This window comes from Lotus japonicus, chromosome 1 (genome assembly GCF_012489685.1).
Source record: "Lotus japonicus ecotype B-129 chromosome 1, LjGifu_v1.2".
NCBI classification, from domain to species: domain Eukaryota; kingdom Viridiplantae; phylum Streptophyta; class Magnoliopsida; order Fabales; family Fabaceae; genus Lotus; species Lotus japonicus.
Window position 1 is genome coordinate 85,507,492 of NC_080041.1, and position 25,770 is coordinate 85,533,261.

At 35.7% G+C, this 25,770-nt stretch overlaps 3 protein-coding genes and 1 long non-coding RNA gene across 5 annotated transcripts; 2 read left to right on the forward strand and 2 right to left on the reverse strand.

Annotated features, from left to right (window-relative positions):
- The first annotated feature begins 1,938 nt into the window (after window positions 1–1,938).
- Window positions 1,939–3,383, forward strand: LOC130725968 (uncharacterized). The gene is made up of 3 exons (XR_009014657.1): window positions 1,939–1,976; window positions 2,643–2,761; window positions 3,109–3,383. It is a non-coding gene; the product is annotated as an uncharacterized LOC130725968 (long non-coding RNA).
- A 5,139-nt stretch (window positions 3,384–8,522) lies between these two features.
- Window positions 8,523–10,011, reverse strand: LOC130749808 (uncharacterized). The gene is made up of 3 exons (XM_057603177.1): window positions 10,000–10,011; window positions 8,775–9,311; window positions 8,523–8,702 (listed from the first exon to the last, which is right to left on the reverse strand). The coding sequence occupies exons 1-3, from the start codon at window positions 10,009–10,011 to the stop codon at window positions 8,523–8,525; spliced, it is 729 nt and encodes a 242-aa protein (XP_057459160.1).
- Window positions 10,012–11,291: 1,280 nt separating this feature from the next.
- Window positions 11,292–18,379, reverse strand: LOC130725988 (glutamate receptor 2.7-like). Its single transcript, XM_057577188.1, has 5 exons — window positions 18,004–18,379; window positions 13,599–14,941; window positions 13,124–13,436; window positions 12,464–12,873; window positions 11,292–12,066 (listed from the first exon to the last, which is right to left on the reverse strand). Exons 1-5 carry the CDS (start codon window positions 18,287–18,289, stop codon window positions 11,524–11,526), a joined length of 2,895 nt encoding a protein of 964 aa, XP_057433171.1. The 5' UTR covers window positions 18,290–18,379; the 3' UTR covers window positions 11,292–11,523.
- Window positions 18,380–20,017: 1,638 nt separating this feature from the next.
- On the forward strand, window positions 20,018–25,640 carry LOC130726039 (uncharacterized). 2 transcript variants are annotated; one of them, XM_057577259.1, is made up of 8 exons: window positions 20,018–20,098; window positions 20,234–20,781; window positions 21,230–21,567; window positions 21,661–21,808; window positions 22,388–22,728; window positions 22,800–22,950; window positions 23,988–24,331; window positions 24,542–25,640. In XM_057577259.1, exons 2-8 carry the CDS (start codon window positions 20,292–20,294, stop codon window positions 25,388–25,390), a joined length of 2,661 nt encoding a protein of 886 aa, XP_057433242.1. In that variant the 5' UTR covers window positions 20,018–20,098; window positions 20,234–20,291; the 3' UTR covers window positions 25,391–25,640. The 2 variants fall into 2 exon arrangements, with proteins under 2 accessions (XP_057433242.1, XP_057433235.1); XM_057577252.1 differs by having other exon boundaries at window positions 20,041–20,781.
- The last annotated feature ends 130 nt before the right edge of the window (window positions 25,641–25,770 follow it).

Sequence of the window (25,770 nt, forward strand, 5' to 3'; positions counted from 1 at the left end):
CAACTGAGAAGGGAATCAAATGAAAGATGGAGGAAAAGTTTGAAGGAATTGGAAAATTTGTTGCCAGCGATCTTAACCATAGCAACGCTTTACTCGCCAAACTTCCACGGCCAAAACAAAACGTGCCCGCCAGAATTCCGCCGCCAGCGACGTTCTCCCGCCGCCGAACTCCATCGCCAACAACACTTGCTCGCCGCCTAACCTCAAAACGTGCTCGCCAAGCCAACGTGATCGCTAGAATTCCAACGCCTCATAAAAAAAACGTCTCGGGATTGGCTCTGCTCTTCATGTATTGTGCTCTGGACAGATTCCTCGCCTTCGTTCTTTTCTTCGTCATTACCAATCTGCTCTCCCTCGCCTACATGCTTCCTCGATCTGAAGCTTCACCTCTGTTGACGCTCTTCATTGTCGGTCTGAACCGTGTTGCTCCGATCTGCCATCGCTGGATGCGCCTTGAAGAATCTCGATCTGTCATTCTCTCGTGAACGCACCTTGTTCTTTCCCCTCCGCCTTGCCACCGATCTGAAACTCCTCCTTTTATCGCTGCTTGGGCGACGTGTCGCCCTTTTCCAACTTCGCGCGCTTTCTTTTGAAAGCGTCGTCCTCCTCATCAAGAATATAAGTGCTGGCGCGAGCACGCATCTCCTCCATCGAACGCGCCGGCTTACGTGTCAATTTGCTGTTCAACCCTCCCGGTAGCAAACCGTTTTTAAATGCTAAAGCACAAGCTCGAGGCTCCTCGTCCTCAACCTTGACCGCCGCTGCGCTGTACCTTGCCATGTACCCTTTCAGTGATTCTCCTTCTTGCTGGCGAATATTATATAGGTCGTTGATCGTCACCGGCTGATTCTTATTCGCCGAGAATTGCACTAGAAACTTGGATGAGAAGTCTCTGAAATTTGAAATCGATCCGCGCGGCAAAGTTGTGAACCACGCCATCGCCGTCGATTTGAACGTCGATGGAAACATCCTGCACTTCACCGCATCTGACGCCGCAATTATCACCATCTTCGTATTAAAATACAGAAGATGATCCTTCGGATCGGAATCTCCGCTGTAAGAATCCAGAACTAACGTTTTCATGTTATCCAGAATCGCCACACTCTCGACATCTTCCGAGAACGGACGGAACTCAGCCACGGAATCTGCTTCTCTGCTTCCATCACCTCGCTGCTCGCGGCGGTAGAAATCTAACTGAGCCTGTAGATGCTCATTCCGCTGCTGGATGTTGCCAATGCTGCGCACCAAATGGCGCCATTGCTCCTGCGTCACCGCCGGTTGTTGTTCCGGAGCAGGTGAATTCTCTGGTGAGCGCTCCAGAGATCCCACCTGTGAAGGCGATGGAGGAGGTGGTGGTACAGGAGGTGATGGAGGAGGAGAAGGCGATTGTACTCCTGTCGTTCGTACCGGAGAATCCAGGACCACACGATGAGGCCGCCGAGGCGGCGAAATCCGCTGTCGCATTGGTGAATGATGTTGCCTCCTGCGTCGAGTCTCCATCCAAACCAGAAACGATGCAAACTCGATCGGAAAACCAATCACTAATCACAGAATCAAAATCAGAAAACCAGAGAATTGCCTAATCACAATCAGAGGTAACTTCATGCACAATCAATCCACGTGGTCGTGGGTTCGTTTCCCACAGACGGCGCCAAATGTTCCGGGAATGGACATTCAAGAGAGGTATAGTACCCAGAGGTAGAGGGATTGTGCTAAGAGAGAATCAGAATGAGAGAGAGTGTGCTGAATTTCGAGTGTTATTTCATCCAATGAGCCAAAAGTCCCCTACACTTGATAACTACCTCCTATTTATAGAGCTTGGGTACTACCTATTGGGCCAATTGGGCCTCCGAGGTCAAGGCCCATCTGAAGGCCAGGGCCCCGCCTCAAGGCGGGATACATGCTGGGCGTTGCCCCTCTAGGGGCTCGCCCAGTCCAAAGACGTTCAAGGGAGAAATGTTCTGACAAATTTCTGGGTATGATAGGTTTCTAAGGCTTCTTTTGATCACTATATTTGTCTTAAATTATTCTTATCAAATCTCATGTGGATGTGAATACCACTGATAATTACATATTGAGGATGTTCTGCATTGGATTTTCCAAGAGGAGAACTTACATATTGTGTACTGACCTTTAAATTGAAATATGCTTAGTGCAAAATGTAATGGGTTTGGTTTGATGTTTGTTTCAGTTTTCATTTACCTTGAGATAAATTTAAAGTCATTCTTCCCTTTCTTAAGCAAAAATCTCTTCTATTTTTTGACTTCTCTACCTGTGAAGGTCGTGATAATTTTGATTGTAACAGTTCTAGCTAATGTCCTTGGTTTCTATACTAATGGTTAAAACACTGCATGTAAAATATGTTAGTGGAGACAATTGCATTACAGTGAACAATCTATCCTGAGGATGTATATGAAAGAGCTTGACCAATTGTGTAGCCTTGATGATGAGTATGTGTCATTGGCTACGGACCATCTAAATGATGATGACGATGATGTAAATCTATGTTGTGGTCAGTAATACTACTATTATCATTGCTGCTAAGAAAGATCCGAATAAGGTCTGTTGTTGTCTCTGCTACAACATAGAAATTATACTCTTGCAATAGCCTAATTCTCAGTGTTTTTGCTTTGTTTATGCAGTCATGGAAAAGGTCAAGTGTTTCCAAAGTCTGACAAAAATCAGCGTTGAACCACAATGTGGAGCATATCCTACAGCACATATAGAGCCTACACCATCAGTTGAAGTTTCTTCGCAATAGGTAAAAGTGTTACGCTTTCATTATCTTTAAATAATTAGCATGTTGATGCAATAGGTGTAAATAATTAGAAAACGAAAGTGTTAAGTTCAAATAATTAGAAAATGAAAGGTGAATTCATTTAAAAAACTGTAAACAAGCTAATCTAAGCTTGTTTGCCACAACCACAAAGTGTGAAGTATGCCCTTACTGTGCAATTAGGGAAACTCTCATCTCCTTACTCTTATTTTTCTTTTTTCTTTTTTCTTTTTAAATTTTCAAAGCAATTGTTCCTTATAATAAAACAATCTATTAATCTGGCATTTTCATTTTTTTTTTCTTCATTTTGTATCATTACTTTTTTGATTCAGTGTCAACCTTTGGAGCCGTGCTTGACATGATAACAGACAGGTCATTCTCTCTTTACTCTATGTATGCATGCAAGCCAAAGGAATGTGCTGATTATTGCTGTTTTAACTTCTTTATATTGTTTCACAAGTGTACAAGTATGATATTTCTCCTTTCCAGCGGTTCATCAGTTGTTATAATTTTTAACTTCTTGGATTGAGAGTTGTGTATGAGTTATTTTGGATTGAAAGTTGTCCATGGGTTTGTTTCTTTATTTGAACTGTTTTGTTGTTTTGGATATTGCAACTTTAAGTTTCTCTCTATGGATGTTTAGATTATGAGGTTAAAAATGTCCCAAGAATAAACTCTAGTAGCCAAGGGAGATTTAAAGCGGTAAATAATCTCTTGCATTTAAGGGAGGTTGAAAACTCCTGTTAAAAAAAGCTTGCGGATAAGGGAGGTTTAAAACCGCCGCTAAAAACCGCCGCTAAATGCATCTGCAGGTACCAGGATTTGCTGAAAAACGCCGCTAATAATTTGTGGCGAGTGTAACTTCGGGATTTTTCAAAACCCCGCTAAGTAACTCGCGGGGGTTGAAAACCCCCACTAAATACAAAAAAAACCCCACTAAATAACGTTTTTTTTTGTAGTGCTTCACCATCTTTGAATGCATGGAATATGAAACTCGAGTCTAGCAAGGTAGCTAATAAGCAATTAATACTTGAAATTGATCATGTTAAAGTATCTCAAATGAATATTAATTTATATACAATCGTCGAAGTTGTGGGTTTGAAAAGTATACACACGCAAACTCACACATTAAAATATTGTTTCTTTTTAAATCCCACAATAAAATATTGTTATTTTTTTAGTTTGTGTATTAGATGTCTCAGATTAGTTAGAAATATGGTCAAATAAGTATTTATAAGGAGTAGAGAAACCCTCAACTTTTAAACTAGCTTTTGGGTTAAGTTAGACCTCTCTAATTCTAATATGATACGTACCAGAGCTTATCCTAGATCTATTAGAAACCTCCTATATTTGGGTCACTCATTGATGTTTATTCCACGCTCCAAAAGTCCAGCTCTTAGCGTGAAAGATATGACTAAATAAATGTTTATAAGGGTAGAGCAAAACATTCTCGAGAATGTGAGGCGAAAAATGTAACATTCTCAAATTTGGTACAAGTTTTAAATTTTTTATTTCGGAAATGAATTCTCATGTATGTAAATTAAACATGACTTTGTAAATTTTATTCTCATCTCAAATAAGAGAAATCTTACATTCACATGAGAATGTGAGTTAATATTTATTATAGATATTTTCACTAACCCTTCCTTCCACAATATATTTTCTATTTTAATATTTTTAATTAGATAATTTTTAAAAACATTCAGAGGAATAATATTTATTTATGTTACAATTCATAGGAATAATATATGGGAGTTGTTATTCGGACCCCCTCGACATCTATTAGTACCCTGTTAAATTCGTAAAATCTAAAAAGGCCCTTTATAAAAAAAATTCGCTCACACTTTGAAAGTGCGACCAAAATGCACTTTGAAAGTGCGTCATCACGCACTTTAAAGTGCGTGTTGGTCGCACTTTCAAAGTGCATGTGAGCGGAACGCACACATTTCTTTCTTTTTTTTCGTGTTTAATTTTTGAAAGGAATATGAGACTGTCACTTCTTGCTTAAGGTAATAGGATCATTCGGAGCTCAAATATACAGTCAGAATCTCCAAATTCCTACACCTTCTAGTAGTCGCTTTACAATCAAGAGCGGTGCGATTTGGAAAATTGGGCAATTTTTTGTCTAGGATGCGAAGTCGACCAACTACAAAGTTGAAGAGAAAAATAAGGGTATTGGACCTTAGCACCTTCTTTGAAGGTCCTAAGGTTTATGTAATTTAGCCAAATTCCTTCATCTGGTATTTTATTTTGAATTTCAAATTTTTTTTATTCAACCATAAATCTCCAAATATTCTATCTTGATTTACTGTGGCAGCCTCAAATTTGCAGCAATCCGCGTTCGTTTACTTCGCACTGTAGAAGTGCGTTAGCTACGCACTTTTAGAGTGCGTGCACTTTTAAAGTGTGTGAGTGACGCACTTCTAAAGTGCGTTTAGTTGCAGAAATAAATTAAAAACGACAGAAACAACTCCCCTAAAGTTGGAAAATTTCAAAAACAACAGAAGATGGAGGTTGTGGTGGTGGTGGCAGCGGTTGTGGGTGGAAGAAAAAAGAAAGAGGTAAGGAGAGGGGAGAGAGAATGTGAGGATGGGGGGTGAGGACTTTTTTATATTTTTTTCATTAAGGGTATTTTAGTATTTTTATATTTTATACTTTAAAGGGCGTCCAAATAGATGTGGGGGGTAGGGGTCTGAATAACAACTCTCATAATATATAGAAACCAACAATTTATCATTTTATGCGGGAATGTTTTTGTTGGTAATTAAATTCCTTGAGAACATTATTCTTGGGAATATTTTGTAAAATTTATAACAAACGTCACCTTATCCATCAATCATGTATCACCTTAACGAGGCATTCCTTGAGAACATTATTCTTGAGAAGACACCGATTTGATGGGTCAAGGAGGGGTTCTGCGTGATGCTTATGGGAAGTGGTTGCTGGGATTTACGGGTAACATGCTTCACGACTGCGCTTTTGTTGCAGAAGAAATGGCACTGCGTGATAGGCTTCAGTTGGCACGAGGAAGCTGGTTTGTGAGACAGATTGCAGAGTTCTAGTTGACACCTTGAGGGAACCCGGTCTCATTGCACATCATGCTCAAGCGGGGCTTTTGCATGGGATCCGTGAGCTTTTGGATCGGCGGTGGCGAGTGGAGCTGTCTTGGGTGCACCGTGATGAAAATGTCAATGCAGATTGGCTAGCTAAGAGGGGTAGTCATCATCAGAATCCAAGATTCATTTTGGTGCACTCTCCTCCTCCAGAGCTGGAAGTTATCCTTTTGAAGGATACGTTTAGCATTAGTTTAGTTTTATCTCTTGTTCTTTTCTGATGTATAAAAAAAAAAACGAGGCATTCCTCCTAAGGATTTCAACCTCTCAAATGGGGATTTTTGGTTCTTGACTTTGAGGGTGGTCTTTGTTTCATGAGAACTTTGTACTCATCTTGCTTTTTCATATCAATAATATAATTTTTGCTGTAAAAAAAATGTATTTCGTAACAGAAACATCTTTGATTATTTTTAAAATATTGAAATAAAAACAATTCTTTTAATATAATTATTTTAATCTGAAAATCTAAAATTTTGAAAATTTTAAGGTGTAAATATATGAGGAATGTTGTGGATACATCCTCTAATTAATTCATTTTTTAATTACTGATTAGATATGTTGCATGAATTTTTAAGGACAATTAATAGACATACGTAGTTTTTAACCTATATTAATATTTGTGGCAGTTAAAATTAAATTATTATTAATGTGTATGTTTATTGAATGTCGGTAAAAATTATATGTTTATCTAACAGTTCTGCTTTCTTATTTATTAATTAAAATTCATGTGTGACACATGGTATGTGACTTAACTAATTTTATAGTATAAGAAAACATTTGCTTATAGGTTTAATTTCATATCTGTATAAGGGCAATCTTTTTATGAGTTGGTGGAAGTATGGATTTCTGTTTTGCAGGTTTATGGTTGTGTACTCTTTCTCCTTTCTAGGTTTTTTCCATTGAGTTTTTCCTATGAAGGTTTTAACGAGGCACGTTCATAAACTTGATGCCATACTTTGCCTGTTTTTTTTTTTTGACTTACTCATGAGATGGGTGTTCTCATGAATTGTTTCTTTCAATATATTATTTCTGTTAAAAAAAAACATTTGCTTATAAAAAAATATAAGAGAACATTTTCTATTAAAGACTTAAGTGCTACCTGTTTAACTATTTTTTAGTACGGGAAAAAAAATTTCTTGGAGAGGCAGCTCCATGACCATCGAGGATAATTGTGTTGCATAAACCAAAGCACAAATTTAATGTTTAATTATAGATTTAAAAATTGGCTTAATTGCAACTTTGGTCCCCGACGTTTATCAATGTCACGATTTTGGTCCCCCACCTAATTTAATTACATGGATGGTCCCCGACGTTGTAGGTCGTGTGCAACGTTAGTCCTACCGCTTATTTCTTAATGGAGGAGACTTACGTGGACGTCTTGTTGGAGAGAAAAAGGAGGTATGAGGAGAGAGGGAAGCACGTGAGTATCACGTGAACTCACGTGAACCTTATATGAACCCATTATACCCAAATCTGAAACCCTAGGGGATCTAAATCGTGTTACCTTCTTCGTTCTAGGGAGGTCAGGGATTTGGGTATAATGGGTTCAGATAAGGGTCACGTGATACTCACGTGCTTCCCTCTCTCCTCATACCTCCTTTCTCTCTCCAATTGGACGTCCACGTAAGCCTCCTCCATTAAGAAATAAACGGTATGACTAACGTTGCACACGACCTACAACGTTGGGGACCATCCATGTAATTAAATTAGGTGGGGGACCAAAATCGTGGTATTGGTAAACGTCGGGGATCAAAGTTGCAATTAAGCCTTAAAAATTTAAACCCACGTTCACTAGATATCGATTCCGTTTTACACACAAAAATTCAGAAAACTATTTGGCCGAAAATATATTATAAGTCAAAGCATATTTATTTCTACTTCAGCACGTATTGAGTTCATGAAATCGATCAAGAAGTTTGGAGTGGAATATTTGACAATATTGATTCTCTTGTTTATGAGATTAAAAAATATGCTTTGCTTGGGCGGCAATGATTTCCATAGTCCTATAGGAGTAGAAACAGTAGTATAAGAGTAGCCATATATATGTTCTAGTTCTTTCACTTTCATTTACTTTTTGACTTGACCAATTCAAACTAACTCCAATTATAAAATAAGCAAGTCCCTTTAGTATATCATCATCATAGAGACAAAAAATTCATAACTTATTCACATACATACATACATCTTTCTCAGTATTATTTTCATACTCTAGGTTTTTTTTTTATAAGCCATGAAAAATATATTGAATAGAAGTAAAGGGGTACTTCAACCCAATACAAGTAGAAAGAAAAAAAATTACATAAGCAATAAGCAGTAGAAATACAGTAGATTAACCCCCAAACAACTTCTAGACTAAACCCGCTACCCATAGGAGAAAGATAGAAGAAATTTGCCTCGTTAAAACCTTTCTAGGAAAAACCCCATTGGGAAAACCTAGACAAGGAAAAAGAGTACAAAGATCTAATATCCAAGACTAATCTCCAAGGGGCCTAAAAATACAAAGTCATATGATCATACAACCAGCCCAAATTACCATAAACCAGTGATGATCAAAAAACCCCACTCTAACTAAACTTGCCAAATACAAAAGCAATCAAGCAAGCCCCTCTGTATGAATAATCTTCGTATGCCACTCAGCTAAGGAAATCATGACACATTGCAGCAAAATTCCAAATGGTAGTATAAAAACAAATAGCTCCACAAAGAATGAAAGAAGTTCCACGCCAAAGTACTGAGAGGATCACCAAGCTAGCTGCCCCCACGAAGAGTAAATTAACAATACCAGTAACATCCCTCCTTGCAATAAACATGACCTGAAAGAAGAGTTGAACACAGAAAACAACAGACCGAAAAAAAAAACCCAATTATAGCATCTCCAAACATACTCTTGGGTTTTCAATCCACTCATAAACTGACACCCCAAATGATGAATTGTTCGCCTTGAGCCACAACCAGGTTCTGAATTGAATACTGTCTAGGATTCTTGCGGTGTCTACTGAAACCCCTCTAAAAACCACACCATTTCTTAAATTCCAAATGACACCAACAGTGGCTACCCAAATAAGTGAGGCAGCCTTACTTCCTCTACCATTAATACCCGGAATCACATGATGTAGAAAGTGTTGACTTACAGAATTAGTGAGAACCATTGACATGCCCAACCACTTATAAACTTGCATCCAAATCCTCCAAGATATATTGCAAGACAGAAATAAATGAGCAATAGATTCCTCACTGTCAGCACACAAGACACAGGCTGTATTCAATCCTCCTGGTAAAGCGTTACGCCTTGCTAGCTCCACCTTGGTTGGAATCCTGTTATTCAAAATCTTCCATGAAAGAGCCAGCGCATTGGAAGGAGCTTTTGTTGCCCACAGTTTGGTAAACACCCTTTCGTCCACTGCTAAGGATTCGACCCTGCCCTGCAAAAATTCATATGCAGAACATACAGAATAAATTCCAGAACCATCCTTAGTCCAACACCACTCATCACATCTCACAGTTGCAGGAGAAAAGCACGAAATCAGCTGCAAAAGTTCATTAACACTTTCTAATTGTCTCAGCCAATTAAACTCCCAAAGCCAAACACCTTCCCTCCACCTCCCCAATTTTCATACTCTACGTACTATGCTTGAAAGCGCAAAAAGTGGCAAGTTGCGGTTCTTCCGAAGGTGGTGTCTCAGGTAATATATATCCTTGTTGCAATATAAAGTTGGTGTTTCAATTCATTACAGGTAAAATTTGGAGATTATATGCCATTTTTCTTAGTCTACCAAATATTTATTCAAAATTACTCGGCTTTTGTCTTTATACTCTTGTTTCAGATCAGAGGAAAATAAATATTAAATTTTTGTCGGTCAATGAATTACTTGAGCAGTTGATATAACTCGATAAAGTCAAGTTCTTCATGTCCTGTGGTCTTAAACACAGTCCCTGCTAAACATATACATAAATAGGAATTCAGAATAAAAATATATAATAGTCTATGATAAATCCAAACCCAAAATACAAGGTTAGATCAATAGAAATTGACGAGTTCTTTTGACATATTCTAAAAACGTGAATGCTTTTTTATTTTATTTTAAATGCATTTTAGTCCTTTTACATTACCTTTAATTCCATTACTTTTAATTGCTCACACTTTTATCTTTGGATGATTTTAATTCTCTTACTTTCAATTGCTCAAATTTAACCCTTGTATTTTTTTTTAATATTGCAAACAAATACCTCTATTATCAATAGTCTAGTATATTTTTTAAGCCTTTTTTTTTATGAAACTATCAAGGCTAATACATGTCGCAGTTGTTGTATTAAATAATTTAAAAATAATTACATTTGAAAATTGAAAAAGTGTCTTGAACAATTCCTACTATGATAATATCCCTGTAATTCCTGCTTGTGTATAAATTAGTGTGAGCCTGAAAGTTTTGTAATCAAACTCCTTCGTCAGCGTCTACATTGTATAGATCTACAATAATTTTTTGTTTGTTTATCTCTTCTGAGTATTTAGTAGTTTTGACTTTTGAAAAGGGTGTGGAAATTTCTACATAATATTTATTATCTAGGAGTCTAGGATTAGCTGATGTATTAATGTAGTAAGAAGTATTTCATGAAAGGGTGGGGATGTTTTGGGCACATTCGCACTACAAAGGAACTTCAAAGGCAATATCTAACGAAGACAAAGTAATCTCTTCCAATGTTCATGGTAATTTTCCTTTCATCTTCCAATCCAAGATGGATGGGAAAATTAGGTTAACAAGGGATGTAATTGTCAAGTAACCAATTATCTCAAAAGCTTAAGTTGTTGGGTAAGAGCTAAATAAATCGTTTTATATTATATTCCAACACGTCCTCTCACGCAAGAGCCCTTTAGGCTTGAAGCATGGATAAATGCACATCCCCACCTACCATGTGCTTAAATTCCACTTTTTTTTTAAAGCGAGGGAGTAAGGATCAAATTCTAGACCGTTAAGTCATAGAGACAATAATACCATGTCAAGCAACTAATTATCTCAAAAACTTAAGTTGTTGGGTAAGGACTAAATGAATAATTTTATATTATAGTCAAACAATATTAATGTTGGAAAACAAAAAGTCCCGCATTAACAAGCTTTGGAAAGTCTCCAAAAGTTAGCTCAAGTGGTAAGAGTTAGATGATATAAGAATTTGAGATGGTGAAGGGTCCAGGGTTCGAACCCTAAGATGACTAATTTACTAACAATTACTAACAACTAACATTTGCCTATAAAATAATTAAAAAAAAAAAAGCTTTGAAAACACATGACTTCCACTTAAGTTAGGTTATGTCCACCACAGGAAATAGGTTTTATACATAACTTGATCGAAGAATTGATTTTGAGACCGAAATAGAACCTCTAAACTTTGATTTTGAAAGTGTACAATTCAAAAAGATTAATCTCATACCTGTAATAAATATATTCTGTTTGTAAAATGAATAGATTTTCAATATCCTTACTTGAATAATTCAAATATGAAAGCTTTACAATCTTCTACCACAACTGAGTAGAACTATCATTAGCTTGATGTTACAGACTTACAGTTATAGATGTCTATGTCTCTTTGGAGTTAATGTTATATCTGTTTATATATAGAGGCAGCTTCTGGAGTAATCATTTACACGACATTCATTTCTCTGTCTTGACAATTAGCATCACCCTGTTGTACAGTATCACCATAATCTGGACTTAAGTCTCCATGAAAGGCAAAGTTTGATTCAGATTGACTAGATGGACTAGGTGGGCAATGTGTACTTGGGGAGGTCTCAACTGCACCTATGTTATGAATAGGACTACTAGTTTCACTTTTCTTGAATGTGTGACATTCCAAGTCTCTTTGGTCAAATATCCTAACCAAGATACCAATACGTCTCCATATTGAAGTACTAGGATCATAGTGTAACCAGATATGTCTGTGCTGATATAGGAATGTCACTGCAAAGATTAGGAGTGCTAATAGAGACGCAATCCCTGCAACAAGAAACAAACCCCAGAAGCTTTCAAGGCCAAGACTGTAAACCGAGGAAATTTCTGTAGTGGAATCTAGACAAGTGCTTTTCTTGAACCATGCATTCTCAATTGTTTTCATTTTGTCACCCTGAGTGACATTCAAGATTGCTCTTGAAATGTCGGCTACAAGAGGGGAGCCTTTTGGGAACACCTGCAAATTCACCCCCACAACAGTTAGCACATGTTTGGATCAACGTTGTCACAATTTATTCTAGATAAAATTGATCTTTGGTAAAATTGATTATGTTAAAAGCGAGCTGAATGTAAGGATTTATGTTGAGATACATTTATGAAAAATGTGACTTTTGTTAGGTAATGTTGTGAAATCCAGTTCAAAATCTCATGAAGTTTAAATACATCTCTGCAGCTTCTATGGAGAATTGATTTTGGGACTAAAGTCAATTCTTCAAGAATACTCTCAAACATCTATAATGTCATCCAATATGCATTGATTATGAGGTTCTCCAACTGGAAACCAAACACACACTTTACTCAATAGGGGAAAACATAACATGAGGGATGAAACAGAAAGAAACCACCCAACTCACATAGCCAAAGCCTCCAGTTTTAAATCTTGGTTCAACTGTGGTATATTTGGAGCAGCAACTTTTTCCAAGAAAGTACTTAACGTAGGGAACTTCATCAAACGCAGCAGAAATGCCACCATTTGCACTTCCTTTTATGAAAAGCTCATTGCATTCTTCTGGGGATTTATAAGTTTTGAGCTGGTCATCTTGGAATCCCAAACCCTTTAAGATTCCATAAACAAATGAACCTTCCAAATAGCCAACATTCATCCTATTCTTTAGTAGTTGATGGACATCAGTAATAGTTGGGCGTAGTTGTTCAACTGTTAAGAGGGAAGTGAGGCTTGCAGTGTAACTTTGAACCAGAATTAGAACCACAAAAACCCACACAGTCACCACAAATCTAGCCAAGTTGCTCACCACTTTCTCCCCTGTGAAAAATGAGAATGTTAAGTATTACACTATCTTATATTTCCAACCACCCCCTCACGTAAAAAGGCATTGGGCTTACAGACAGGTCAATGGGCAACATAGTTACTATGTACTAAAATTCAACTTTTTTTTAGAATAATGTGGATAACAAGGGTTGAACTCTAAATCATTTGGCTGTAGAGACTCTAACAACACTTCATGACAGGCACTAACACCTATACATGATGGTAATTGATGAGAGATACTTACGATGGGAAAACACCATTATTGAGAAGGAAAACCATAAGCTTGTGCCGATCTGGTAGGAGGGAGGCCCCCTGAAACTATTGTTTATTCGGTGTTCAAGGACCCAAACCACAAACCCTATGAATACGAATGAACAAGCAGTTGTTACCCAAAGATCCCACGTCAGAGGCTTCAGAAAGGCCCAAGCATTCTTCTTTCTGTTATCTTTCACTGGAACAACCATTGTCACACCAGATTCTGTATATGGCATTGTGAAATCGACATAGTTGGACCGGTTTGCAATGATCGTGGTATCCCCCACCACTGCATCATAATTCTATCAAACAGAAACCACTTTAATTTTATAATCATTTCAATTCATTGGAGAGTAAGAAATGCATATCATGGATGCATAAGAAAATTCCTAAATTCATTTTATCATTTCGAAAACAGATAAGAAGGTTACTAAGAAAAAGGTATATAAGAGAAGGAAAATTACCCCATAATAAACTTGGCTGATCAACTCATCATATGTTCCTGCCATCTCACCATCCGACTTTTCAAATGGAATAAATTCATAAGGTAAGGCAAAAGGCAATGCTTCTAGCACGGCTTTGAACACATCAATGCAGAAGCCAGTTACTACTGTTGAATTGGTACTTGTGTCATGTTTTATTTTCACAAATTCAGTGTAACTATCTCCCGTTTTCACTGGAACTCCTATCCTCAACTTCCTCCCACTGGTAGGAATTTCCCAACCTTTTGGAACAGAGTAAGTATCCCCTGGCCATATAATAGTACCAAGATTTCTCTTAGAAGTAGAATATATGCTTGGTAATGCTCCCTTTGTGTCCATGTTTCTTGCTATCCCCTTCTGGGGTGTCCAAAATCCCACCCTCCTTTCCCCCTCACCAATCACATTAACTATCTCAAGTGTTGATGCTTGTAGTTCTCCACCAACAACATTGAAATCACCACTGAGACCTCTGAATCTAGTGTTCGACAGAGCCTCACGTAGCTTCTCACCACTTCGCGCGACACCAATCTCTTCAAGATCGTGCAGATTTCTTGAAGTGTTGCTATAGCCAAAGTTGGCGGCACCAACCTTCTCAACAGCCATAGCCAATGCTGTGGCAGCATCATATGCCCACATTCCAAAAACATTCAAATTCGCATCAACAAGTGTTGGATTATCCAAAAGGAACCGTCTTTTCCACCGAGCTTTAAAACCATCAAGCTCCTTGGTCTTTGGGACATATGTTCGAACACCTAGCACTCCTTCCATAGATTCTACCACAGAAGAGTTCAGAGAGTTTAACAAATTTGCAATGCCATCAGTCACAATCCAAACATAGCCTTGTTCCATCATTCCAATGCTCTTCGCAATGGCAAAGAGGCGAGAGCCAAGGCGCGGTGACATGTGAACAACAAAGACTCTAGTTGGCATGGTCCTCAACTTGTAGAGCTCTTGAGTGATGACTTCATCAGTGGCTGAAGGAGAAATGGCACTGCAATAGGGAACTCTGATATAGGCTTGTTGCAGAGAAATGGTTAAGGCAGGGATGAGTCCTTCACCAAAGCTGTTGTCAACATAAATGGGCACCACTTGTTTCCAACCAAAAGCTTGAACCATGGAGGTTATGGCATTCACTTGAGCTGTGTCTTTCTGTGCAATTTGGAAAAAATAAGGACTTTTGAGCAATACTAAAGAGGGGCTTGTTGCTGAGAAGGTTATGATGGTAACGTGAGCTTTGTCTCCTAAACGGATCATGAAATTTGCTTCCATTGTTGTTACAGGACCAAGGATAGCTTGCACTTGCTCATTTTGTATGAGCTCCAAAGCTGTTGTTTGTCATAAAAACATCAAGATCAATTGACTATAGTCTTCTTGGAATCATGACAGAGGGAAAATTAATTGCAGTCGTTATGCTTATTATTGGAATAAAACTTACATGCAGTTTATTACATAAGAGGAGTGCTAGCAACATTCTCTCATACACTCTCCTCTTATTCATTTCTTGATGTTCGTGTGACAATGATTTTCCTTAATAAATTAAGAAAATTGCGAAAAAAAATTGCTAGTTCGTGTGGCAATGATTTTTTTTACTGCAAGTGCGCGCGGTATGCATTTTTTCACCATTTCTTAATTGCTAGTTGGATTTTTGATTAGGCAACAACATGAAAAGTACCAAACAACACTTAGTTTCATCCTTTTTATTGTTTGAATTTTTTTATTAATAGTAATTAATAATACTATATGGATTTTATTTTTATTTTCATTTTTAAGAATTTGTATGAAAAATAGTAAAGTAAAAAATAGCTTAACTATTTCTTACACGAAATTTTATAAAAATGATATAAATTTAAAAATAAATCACCAATTTTGCAATTAATTACCTATAAAAAAGTATTTTAAAATGTAAACAAATGATGGATTAATATCTTTAAACTATAAACAAATGATTTACTCCAAAACTTTTGGATGCAAGTAGATTAAAATCTTGTCACTTTCCCTTTCTCCACAACAAATGTACATAATAAAAGATAACAATATATATATATATATATATAGTAGTACTTTTTGTATATTAATCAACAATATTGTATTTAAATAATAAAAACAATGATTGAAAAATATAGAAATAAGTTTTGTCAAAGAAAGGAGGTGACCTTATCTGCTTGTGGACCTGGGCAACAATAATATAAAAGGGTGGTCCTTATAAAAGATAAAATCACTTTAATTTTCTTTTTTATCATGTAAGGGACTTTGTTTTCTTTATATTAAAACATATTGATTTTTTGCCATTTTTATTTATATCTATTCAAATTTCAAAAAAAAATTATATCTATTCACATTTGTCGAATTTTATTTACGATTCTTGAATTTCTTAATTCAAGACATTTCATTCTGTCTTCTCAAAAACACTATCTTTTTCATATTTTTTTCTCATACTTTTTTATGCATCGGAAAGATAAATTGTACCTCCAAGATTGATTTTTAGACCTCCCCCACCCAACTTATATGTCTCATTAGTATCTTTCTCATATTGTAATACATTTAGTTATATTATTAAATATTTCTTTAATCAATACTAATTATATTTTTAATAATCAAATTAAATCAATAACGTTCAAAAAAATAATTAATCAATAACATATTTATAATTAATTATTTTTACCAATTAGCTTGTTAAAATTCATAAATTAGCTTAAAAAAATTTGTTCCCCAATGGGACCGCCAACTATGACTAATTTTCCAAAGTTCAGAGGTTTAATTAAATGAACACAAATCTCTCAACAAAATATTCTCTATGCATATTGTTGGAAAATAGAACTTAGACTATATACTTGAGAAGCTTGGCTATAGTAAGCATGTGTATACCCTTTGTGTTAGTTCCGTCATTTTTTATGATCTTTCAAGTTTGATTTGAATAAAGATCCTTATTCTATTTTCAAGAAAAGAAAGTCAAAGCTTAATTACATGCATATATATCACGTAATTTGACTATGAACAAAAGTACAAAATGGCATAAGGGAAAAAGAGTGGAGGACAGTAGTGCCAGTAGTGCAGTCAGCTAAGAAGTAAAGAACAACAATATCTCTTCCTTTCACCATTTTGCTACACGTTAAAGAAAGGTAGTTGGGAGAGATAACTGGACATTGATGGCTCTATGCATGGGAAACTTCTGGGGTACTGCTGCTGACATCTTATTCAACGGGTAATAGTGCTGTTTTACATCATTTTTGTTGTTTACATTTTTTTTATTGGGCTAATATAAAGCATTTAATTATTTCGATATGTATCACCTAACTTAATTTCAATGTGATCTAAGTTTAGTAATTAGAAGATAAAAGGTTTTAAAGCACTTTTCGACTCTCACAAATTCCTATTGTGCGAATGAAGTCTTTAAACTTGAAAAATAGCATCTTTAGTACCCAACGTTACGCTCCGTCAACATTTTTTTGTTCTTCTGTCAATTTCTAACATTTTTGTCTGATGTGATACATTTTAAATGACATAGAAGCTTATTAGGATCACTCTTAGTCCCCCCAAATTCCTATTATGCAGACGAAGTCTTTAAACTTTAAATATACCGGAAACTTCATCATTTTCATCTCTTTCTTCAAACATTATTCATCATCATCTATTTCATTACTATCCAGAAAAAACTCATAATATAGTTCCAATGAGAAATATTGGAAAGAAAACTCTCTAATGGATTCCTTCTCCCTTCCCTTTATCTGCTCACCATTCACGTGCCTCTAAAAAAATCCAGAAATTGCATGTGGGTGGTTTACTTTCATGAGATTACAAATCTGGACTAAAAAGCACAAATCTGGTTTTGATAAAGCCTTGATTTTTTAATGTTATAATGATTTTGGCCTTTTGGGTATGTGAAGGAGGGAGGGGATAATGATTTTTGGTTGTTTTGATTTTCTAGGCTTGAGTATGAACATTGTTTTTGAATTCTTAGACTTTTTTATGGAAATGAATGAATGAATGAAGATGAAGATGAAGAACTTGACGAAGATGAAGAATATTTCTGGATTTTTTATTTTTTAATTAACCTTTTGACTTAATTGCATTTTTTGTTTCTAAATTCTTTGGATGGAAAATAGAAGATGGACCAAGAATATCGACCGGGGTCTAAGAATTTTGTTTTTAAAGTTTAAGACTCTTGCTTGGACAATAGAAATTAGTGGGAACCAAAAATGTTTTTAGGCCTAGATGAAATTAAAACTCAAAGGTTTGAACTATTCTTCCATCAAGATTCCAGTCCCATTATTGTCCTATTAATGAGTTCTTGTTGACTTCCCAAAAACCTTATAACTTATTCACAGAAACAGGGTATTCACAAACAGTACTAGCTATACATAGGGAGTACAGAGGAAGAGGAAGGAACCTTGTGCAGCAGCAGTAACAACATCCCCATGAGAATCCCTGAAGCTGAATTGGATCCTAGTGTTGTAATGAGAATGAGAATGATAGAAATCTGAGAGGGACATGTTGATGCAACTCAACCCCATCTTCCCAACCATTCCTGTAAGATCAATTACACCTCCAACTTTCACCACTGTAGTCTCGTTTCTTTGTGCCATGCCCATGTTCATGATGAAACTTAGAGACCAAGAATAAAAGATTATCAGAAAGTAAACAAATTTAGTGGGATGTTGATGATTCTTCACCATCTTTGAATATAAAACTGGAGTCTAGCTAGGTAGCTACGCAATGCTTGATGATATTCATGTAATCATGTTAGATCGAAAGTATTTCAGAAGAATCTTGGAGCATCATATATATATAATGGTCGATGTTGTTGTGGGTTTGAAAAGTATACACACGCAAACGAACACATTAAAATATTGTTTTTTTTCAATCACACAATAAAATATTGTTATTTTTCTAGTTTGTAGACTAAAATATTTGCTTGTCAATAAAGTTTCTGTGCTCAGTTAGAACTTCACGGGTGCTTTTCTGTTATTGTAAAATATTGAAAAAATTAATTAAGGTGTAAATATAAGGGAAATGTTGTGGATACATCCTCTAATTAACACATTTTCTTATGAGTGATATATACGTGGGAATGCACTTTTTAAGGGGAATATAATGTCGGTCAAAATTTAAGTTTATCTAATATTTTCCGTTTTATTCTTAATTATGAAACTCACGTATAATTTGTGAAATTGTATGTGTCACTTAGCTAATTTAAGGACCCGTTTGGTGGACAGGATAGGATAGGATAGGATAGGACAGGATAATAATCATATCCTGTTGTTATCTGTTGTTTGTTGTGCCAGCAGGATAGGATAACACTATCCTGTCTCCTATCCTATCCTGTCAATCATGTGTAAAAGTTATCCTGAGGGGGGAGCTAGGATAGAACAGGATAGGATACCAGTTATATATTTTCTTTCAGTATCCTAACTCCAAATTAATTTATTTTAATATTATATTATTTATAATTTATAATAATATTAATTAATAAATATAAAAATATTAATTTAACTAAAATAAATAATAAATAAAATTATTATTCATAAATAGTAAAATAGACTACTCACTTACAAATATTGATTTATTAATAATAATAGACTAATTTAATATTTTCATTCATATTATTTAAAAATTATTTATCTACTTATATAATAATTTAAAAATAAAGTATTTTTGAAATAATAATATTTTTAATTTAGTTAATTTTTATTGTTTATCATGTGTCACAACTAAGTGGAAACCATTGATTACAAATATTGATTTTTAATAGTAATAGATTAATTTTCTATTTTCATCTCCTATTATTTAAAACTATTTATCTACTTATATAATAATTTATAATTTAAATATAAAGTGCTTTTGAAATAATAATATTCTTAATTTAGTTAACTTTTTTTGTTAATTATCACGTGTCACAACTAAGTGAAAACCAATTGATTAACTGCATAATTTTATTTAAAATATAGGCTATCTTCAAAACAATAAAATAAGCTAATTAATAAAATTTAAATTAATTTTATATATTTTAAAATATAGACTTATTCATGTAAATGTAAAGAAATTAAATTTAATAGAATGATCAATTCTAAATGTATTTTTTATTCAAATATAAAATCTGATACATTTTTCCTTATCATATCCTATCCTTATCATGTGCACCTCAAACACAGGATATGATAAGAGTTTATCCTGCTCTTATCCTATCATGTTGCTATCATGTTCACATATCATATCCTATCCTGACCCCAAACGGGCCCTTAACATTCACCTCACCTAGTTGCGAGGGCAATTTACAACAATTTTTTTTTGTAAAAAGTAAAACTTATGGTTTTAAGTTGAAATTGGGCTAAAGACAGCCTGTTTGAATATAGAGAGGCCCAATTATTCAGCATGTATAGGCAAACAAACAGGGAAAGAGGGTTATATGATATCCCTTATTCCGGATTAGGGTTAATCTTCAACATTGCGCAGAGTCATCACCAGTCACCCCATTACAGCAATCGGTAAAAAGCTTCAAACTTTTTTCACCCCTTTACTTCCAAACGTGAAAAACCTCCAAACTTTCTTCACCATTGTGCTTTAGAACATGAATTGAATTGTCTTGTTTGGTAATGAATTCACATGTTCCTGTCACACAGACAGAGCAAAACAGCATACAACATTGGTGTTAACTGTTAAGATTCTTGTCAAGGCACAATGAGTAACCAAAATGGTTCAAGCAATGACCGGTCAAGGATGCATTGGACTCCATTGATGGAGCGTTACTTCATTGATCTAATGTTGGAGCATTTGCAGAGAGGAAACATGGTTGGCCACACTTTCAACAAGGATGCTTGGACAGACATGCTCACCATGTTCAATGCCAAGTTTGGTTCACAGTGTGATAAGGATGTCTTGAAAGCTCGTTATACTAATCTGTGGAAGCAGTTCAATGATGTCAAGAACATTCTATCTCACTTTGGTTTTTCTTGGGATGCTGTGCATCAAAGGGTTGTGGCTGATGATTTTGTTTGGGAGGATTATATCAAGGCTCACCCTGATGCACGGTGCTTTAGGACTAAACCAGTGCTTAACTTTGATGATTTGTGCATGATATATGCTCACACCTTTGCTGGTGGAAGATATAGTTTATCAAGCCATGATGTAAGCCTTGATGATCAAATGCCAGGACTGCATTTGCCCTCAGGTGAGTGTTACTTTCAGACCTTCAATGTTCCCATATAACATGCATTACAGTAGAAACTAAATTACGGTCTTGTTTGGAAGAGCTTATTTTAACTTATTTTGTAGTATAAATGCTTATGCAAGTGTTTAAATAACTCATGAGTCATGACCTCTATATAAGCTGTTTTGATCTTATTCTCATAGCTACTCAGTTTAGCTTATGCATGCTTCTCAACATACCTACAGGCTAGAACATATTTGAGCTTATTTCAATAAGCTTATCAAATTAGCTTATGAATAAGAGCTTATCCGGTAAGCACTTATTGCCATTAGTGCTTAATTATGTTGTTTACCCAATTTCACCCATATAGTTTTCCTTAATTGACAATTGTTTTGGTGGTTATTGCAACTCATGCAATAAACTTATGGTAATGGGAGCTTATCTTAATTATGTATTCTGCAACTTGTAGGTGATGGAACAGGAAGCTCTGCTGTATCAAGTAATGAGCTGCTCAAGACAGATTGGACTGCTTCAATGGACCAATTTTTCGTTGAGCTTTTGCTTGATCAGTTGGGCAGGGGCAATCAAGTCAATAATTCATTCAATAAAAAGGCTTGGACAGATATGCTAGCCATGTTCAATGCTAAATTTGGATCTCAACATGGTAAAAGGATTTTAAAGAATCGATTCAAGAAACTGCTGAAATGTTACCGTGACATGACAAAACTTCTAAAACAAGGCTTTTTGTGGAATGAACAACAGCAGATGCTTGTCGCTGATGATGATGTCTGGGATGCTTATATCAAGGTATATGCCCAAGAAGGCTGGTATGTGAGAGGGGGGGTGTGTAGAGGAGTATATACATGCTTCCTGGCGCTGACTGTCTTAAAATTCTTGTAGGCACATCCACATGCACGTACATATAGATTGAAAACATTGCCAAACTATCATGATTTAGAATTATTATTCAGAAATGTGTGTGGAGATGAGATCAGTAATTTGCATCAGGAGAAAAATCATGAAGCTGTCATATCCGAAACAAAGAGGGGTGAGTAGCAACTAAAAGCATTCTCTTAGCTAATTCAAGTCATTGCGTTACTATCTTGCATTTATTTAAAGAAAATTAACAACTTGGTCCATAATGGTAATGAAAAACTCATGGAAAATCAACTGGTGCACTTGTCTGAAGTTGTAGCTGAATGCAGAAACATTGAAGAAATAGAACTTTCTAAGTTAGTTAGTCGGTAAATACTTCTTATATCTTCCAATGTCCTTCTTATTAATGTTCATGGATATTTTCTTGTATGAAAAGACTAAAAATGTGCTTGTTACTTGAGAATTTAAAATAATCAACTCTGAAGGGGAATTTGGGATCCTTTTGCTCATGCAATTGTAATTTCATGAACATCTGCATATTATATTGCAAAATATCTTGCAGTCCAAAATCAAAAGGGTTCAAATAGGTGGACATGATAAGTTCTCATGCACTTCAAAAATTACTATTGTGATATTTAGGTTTATTTGATACTAGGAATAAATCAACACCCTATGTTATAATTCATACTTGAGTCCTTGAGGTCTTGGGACAACTGAGTAGTTACCTCGATGATTGTGTATCTTTCCTAAGGTGAACAAAAACGAAGGCGGAACCCAAGTGGTACTGATCGTACTAGAACATGTTGGACACCCCCGATGGATGCTTGCCTCATTGACTTGTTATTAGAGCAGGTCAAAAGGGGAAATAGACTTGGGCAAACATTCATTACCCGGGCTTGGAATGGCATGACTGTGTCTTTCAATGAACAATTCAAATCTCAATATGACAAAGATGTTCTGAAGAATCGTTACAAACATTTGAAGAAACAGTTCAATGAGGTGGACAATCTTCTTCAGCAGGATGGGTTCTCATGGGATGATACAAAAGAAATGGTTAATGCAGAGGATCATGTTTGGGATGCTTATACAAAGGTGACATTTTTTTTTACTCTGATTAGGCTTCTTAGATGTTCTATGGTTAAGTTAACATGCAATTTCTGCAGGCACACCCTGAAACTCGATCACTTAGAGTTAAAACCTTACCAGGATATCACAAATTGTGTGTTATATTTGGAGAGGAATGTTCTGATTCTAGACATTTCAGTTTATCACATGATGCAGATCCCAGTAACGAATTATTAGTGTTGATAACAGGTATGTTTTCTGTACAGTTACAATAATAAAGCGCTATCTTGGACATGGACTGGTAGATTGAGAAATGTTGTATGGTTGTTGTTATATTATTACTTCTTACATTCAAAACTGTCCATTAGCTACACCTACACCTTCTTAAGAGTAGAAAGTTAATTTTACTACCGATAATTTTATTTGGGTCCCAAGCAAGTTCTCTGTTTACCGATTTATCCCAACTTACTATAGTAACTATGAAAAAGCCAAAATTCCGTACTACTAATATCACAAAGTTCAATGTCATTTCACAAATTACACCTAACTATTGAAGCAGCAATTGATAACCCATAGTGTCTTCTTTAACATGTATTGACGACCAAATACTCTCCCCTTCCTTGAATCTTTTTCTTTGTTCCTGGCTATATTAGATTGTTTACAATTAGGTAGCTTTTGAAGCAAAAATAGAATGGAATGGAACTGAAAGATTTTGTTCTGTTCTTGTCGGTTCCTCCCCATCTTGTGGAATCAAGGCATATTAATATTTTTAACCTCATCATGTTTTGTACAATTCTTAAATACCAAATATAATATAAAATCCGTAATCTGTCCCATTCTAACGCATTGAACAAATTCACCCTTAATTTTTTCTAGAAATTTTAGCCATGCTTGACATGTAATGTTCTACCTCCATTCCTATTTATCTTTTCAGAGTGACAAGAAAACACACAAATCAATCTCAATCAATAAATACCTTCAATTTGTTTGAGTTATTTATAGACTTTCTATTTGACCCTTTGAGCTTTGGACTACTCATATAGTAACTCAATACTGGAGAGTTTGTTGTGTTTAAGCATTACATGGCATAAGGATATTTAATGTTTTCTTGAACTACTATATTGTCAGATAAACATGGGCAAATTTTTTCTTCTCTAACTAGACAATAAATAGGAATGGAGGTAGTATCGTGTATTGGTATTAGGGGTAATCGTATTGGGAGTCTTTTTCAGACAAGCTTTTACTTTCTGTATTCTTATGGATATTTGGTTATTTACAATTTAAAGGTGAACAGAAGAATGCCACAGGTCCCAATGTTTATGATGCTGATTCTACAATAGAATGGATGGAATCAATGGAAATCTGTTTTGTTGACCTTATGATTGAGCAACTAAACAGAGGAAAGAGGATTGGAGAGTTTTTCAATGAGTATGCATGGACCCAGGTGACTGAAGCATTCAACGCTAGATTGGGACTCCAATGTGATAAGCAATTTCTCGTAGATCAGTATTTCTGCTTGATGAAAAAGCATAATGACATCAGCAAAATTCTCAGTCACAGTGGATTTACATGGGATGAAACTCTACAAACGGTAACTGCTGAGAATGATACCTGGGATGCATATATTAAGGTCTTGTTCTCTATCCAATTCTCCCTTGTTTTTGTTTGCTATCATCATTCTGCAGTTGCATGATTGCATCTGTTGTAGACTTCTTTTAGTGCTCTAACACTCTGTTCTCTTAATCAGAGGTGTTTGCTCGCTTATCTGGAATAGTTTGTGACCACTATCTATTTCTTCACAATCTTCTGATTGCAACTTGCTGCTGAATGATATTTGCAGGATCACCCAGATGCCGTATCATATAAAAACAGGTTTTTGTATCTTTTCAATGATTTGTGCAAGATTTTCGGAAACAAAGTGATGCAAGTACCAGATGCAGGAGAGATTGCTCAGGATCAGCACCAGTTGATCGAAGCCAACGATGTCACCGTTGAGATCGATATGGACGGAACATGTGAAGATCTGGCTGAGATTAGCAATTTTGATATATCCGATGAGGACTTAGACTGGCCAAGGGAATTGAACATGGATGGATCACCTGAAAATTTGGTTGAGAGTGGCAGCCCTAAAATTTCATTCCAAGATAAGAAAAAGCCAAGTGTGAACAATATGTTTGGAATGTCTGGAATTTTGGATGGGACTATTAAAAATGAAATATCAAACCTAGATACAGAAAGACCTAAGGAAATGGGAATGGATATAACAACATCTGGTGATTTTGCTGTGATTGGGAACACTCAAATAACATCTCAAGATAAGAAAAGGCCAAGCATAAACGGAACAAGTGGTGATTTGGTGATGAGTGGCAACACAACAATAACACCTTGTGTTAAGAAAAGGCCTAGTTTAATGCCATCAGAATCCAGGCCTGCCAAAAAGGAGCTGAGAATCAAAGAAGCTTTGTCTAAGATGGCAAGTGCTGTGAAGGCACTGGTGAATAAGAAAGAAAAGAACAACAACAAATCGTTTGAAAATGCATTGAGTGCACTTCAAGCTATGCCAGACATAGATGATGAGCTTGTAATGGAGGCGTGTGATCTTTTGGAAGATGAGAGAAAGACCGAGATATTTTTAGCTTTGAATGTCTCGTTGAGAAAGAAGTGGTTGCTCAGAAAGCTTCGGTGGTAACAGCCGCATGTCTTCCCTGTATAGTATTGTATATTAAAGCTTAGCCTGAGCATGTTTGGAAAATTAACTGCAGCCTGTGAACATGTAGAATCGATTTAAGTTTTGAAAAACTACTCTTTGTAGCTTATAGATATAGAATAGATTCTGAGTTTGGAAAGTGAAATCCAAACATGCACTGTGTTTTGGTTTTTGTCATTTAACTTTCTGTTACAATTCTTGAACTAAATTGAACTTTTCATTGTCCAGATTATCCTTCTTCTTCTCTAGCAAAATCACAGACATAATCCATAGTGAACTGCCTGTGTACAGTAACAGAAAGCCCGAGTTACTGCACCTTCTTAATTATTCTCTTGGCTTATAAAAAAAACCTTCTTAATTAT

Excerpts from the sequence above, each read along its gene's own strand:
- LOC130749808 (XM_057603177.1), bottom strand. Across the intron at positions 8,703-8,774 it reads AGTGGATTGAAAACCCAAGA|GTCATGTTTATTGCAAGGAG; the intron begins GTATGTTTGGAG and ends CTCTTCTTTCAG.
- LOC130725988 (XM_057577188.1), bottom strand. The coding sequence starts at position 18,289 with ATGGTGAAGAATCATCAACATCCCACTAAATTTGTTTACTTTCTGATA. Across the intron at positions 12,874-13,123 it reads AATAATGGTGTTTTCCCATC|GGGAGAAAGTGGTGAGCAAC; the intron begins GTAAGTATCTCT and ends CATTTTTCACAG. Across the intron at positions 12,067-12,463 it reads AAACTGGAGGCTTTGGCTAT|GTGTTCCCAAAAGGCTCCCC; the intron begins GTGAGTTGGGTG and ends GTGAATTTGCAG.
- LOC130726039 (XM_057577259.1), top strand. The coding sequence starts at position 20,292 with ATGAGTAACCAAAATGGTTCAAGCAATGACCGGTCAAGGATGCATTGG. Across the intron at positions 22,729-22,799 it reads TTTGGGATGCTTATACAAAG|GCACACCCTGAAACTCGATC; the intron begins GTGACATTTTTT and ends CAATTTCTGCAG. Across the intron at positions 22,951-23,987 it reads ATTATTAGTGTTGATAACAG|GTGAACAGAAGAATGCCACA; the intron begins GTATGTTTTCTG and ends TACAATTTAAAG.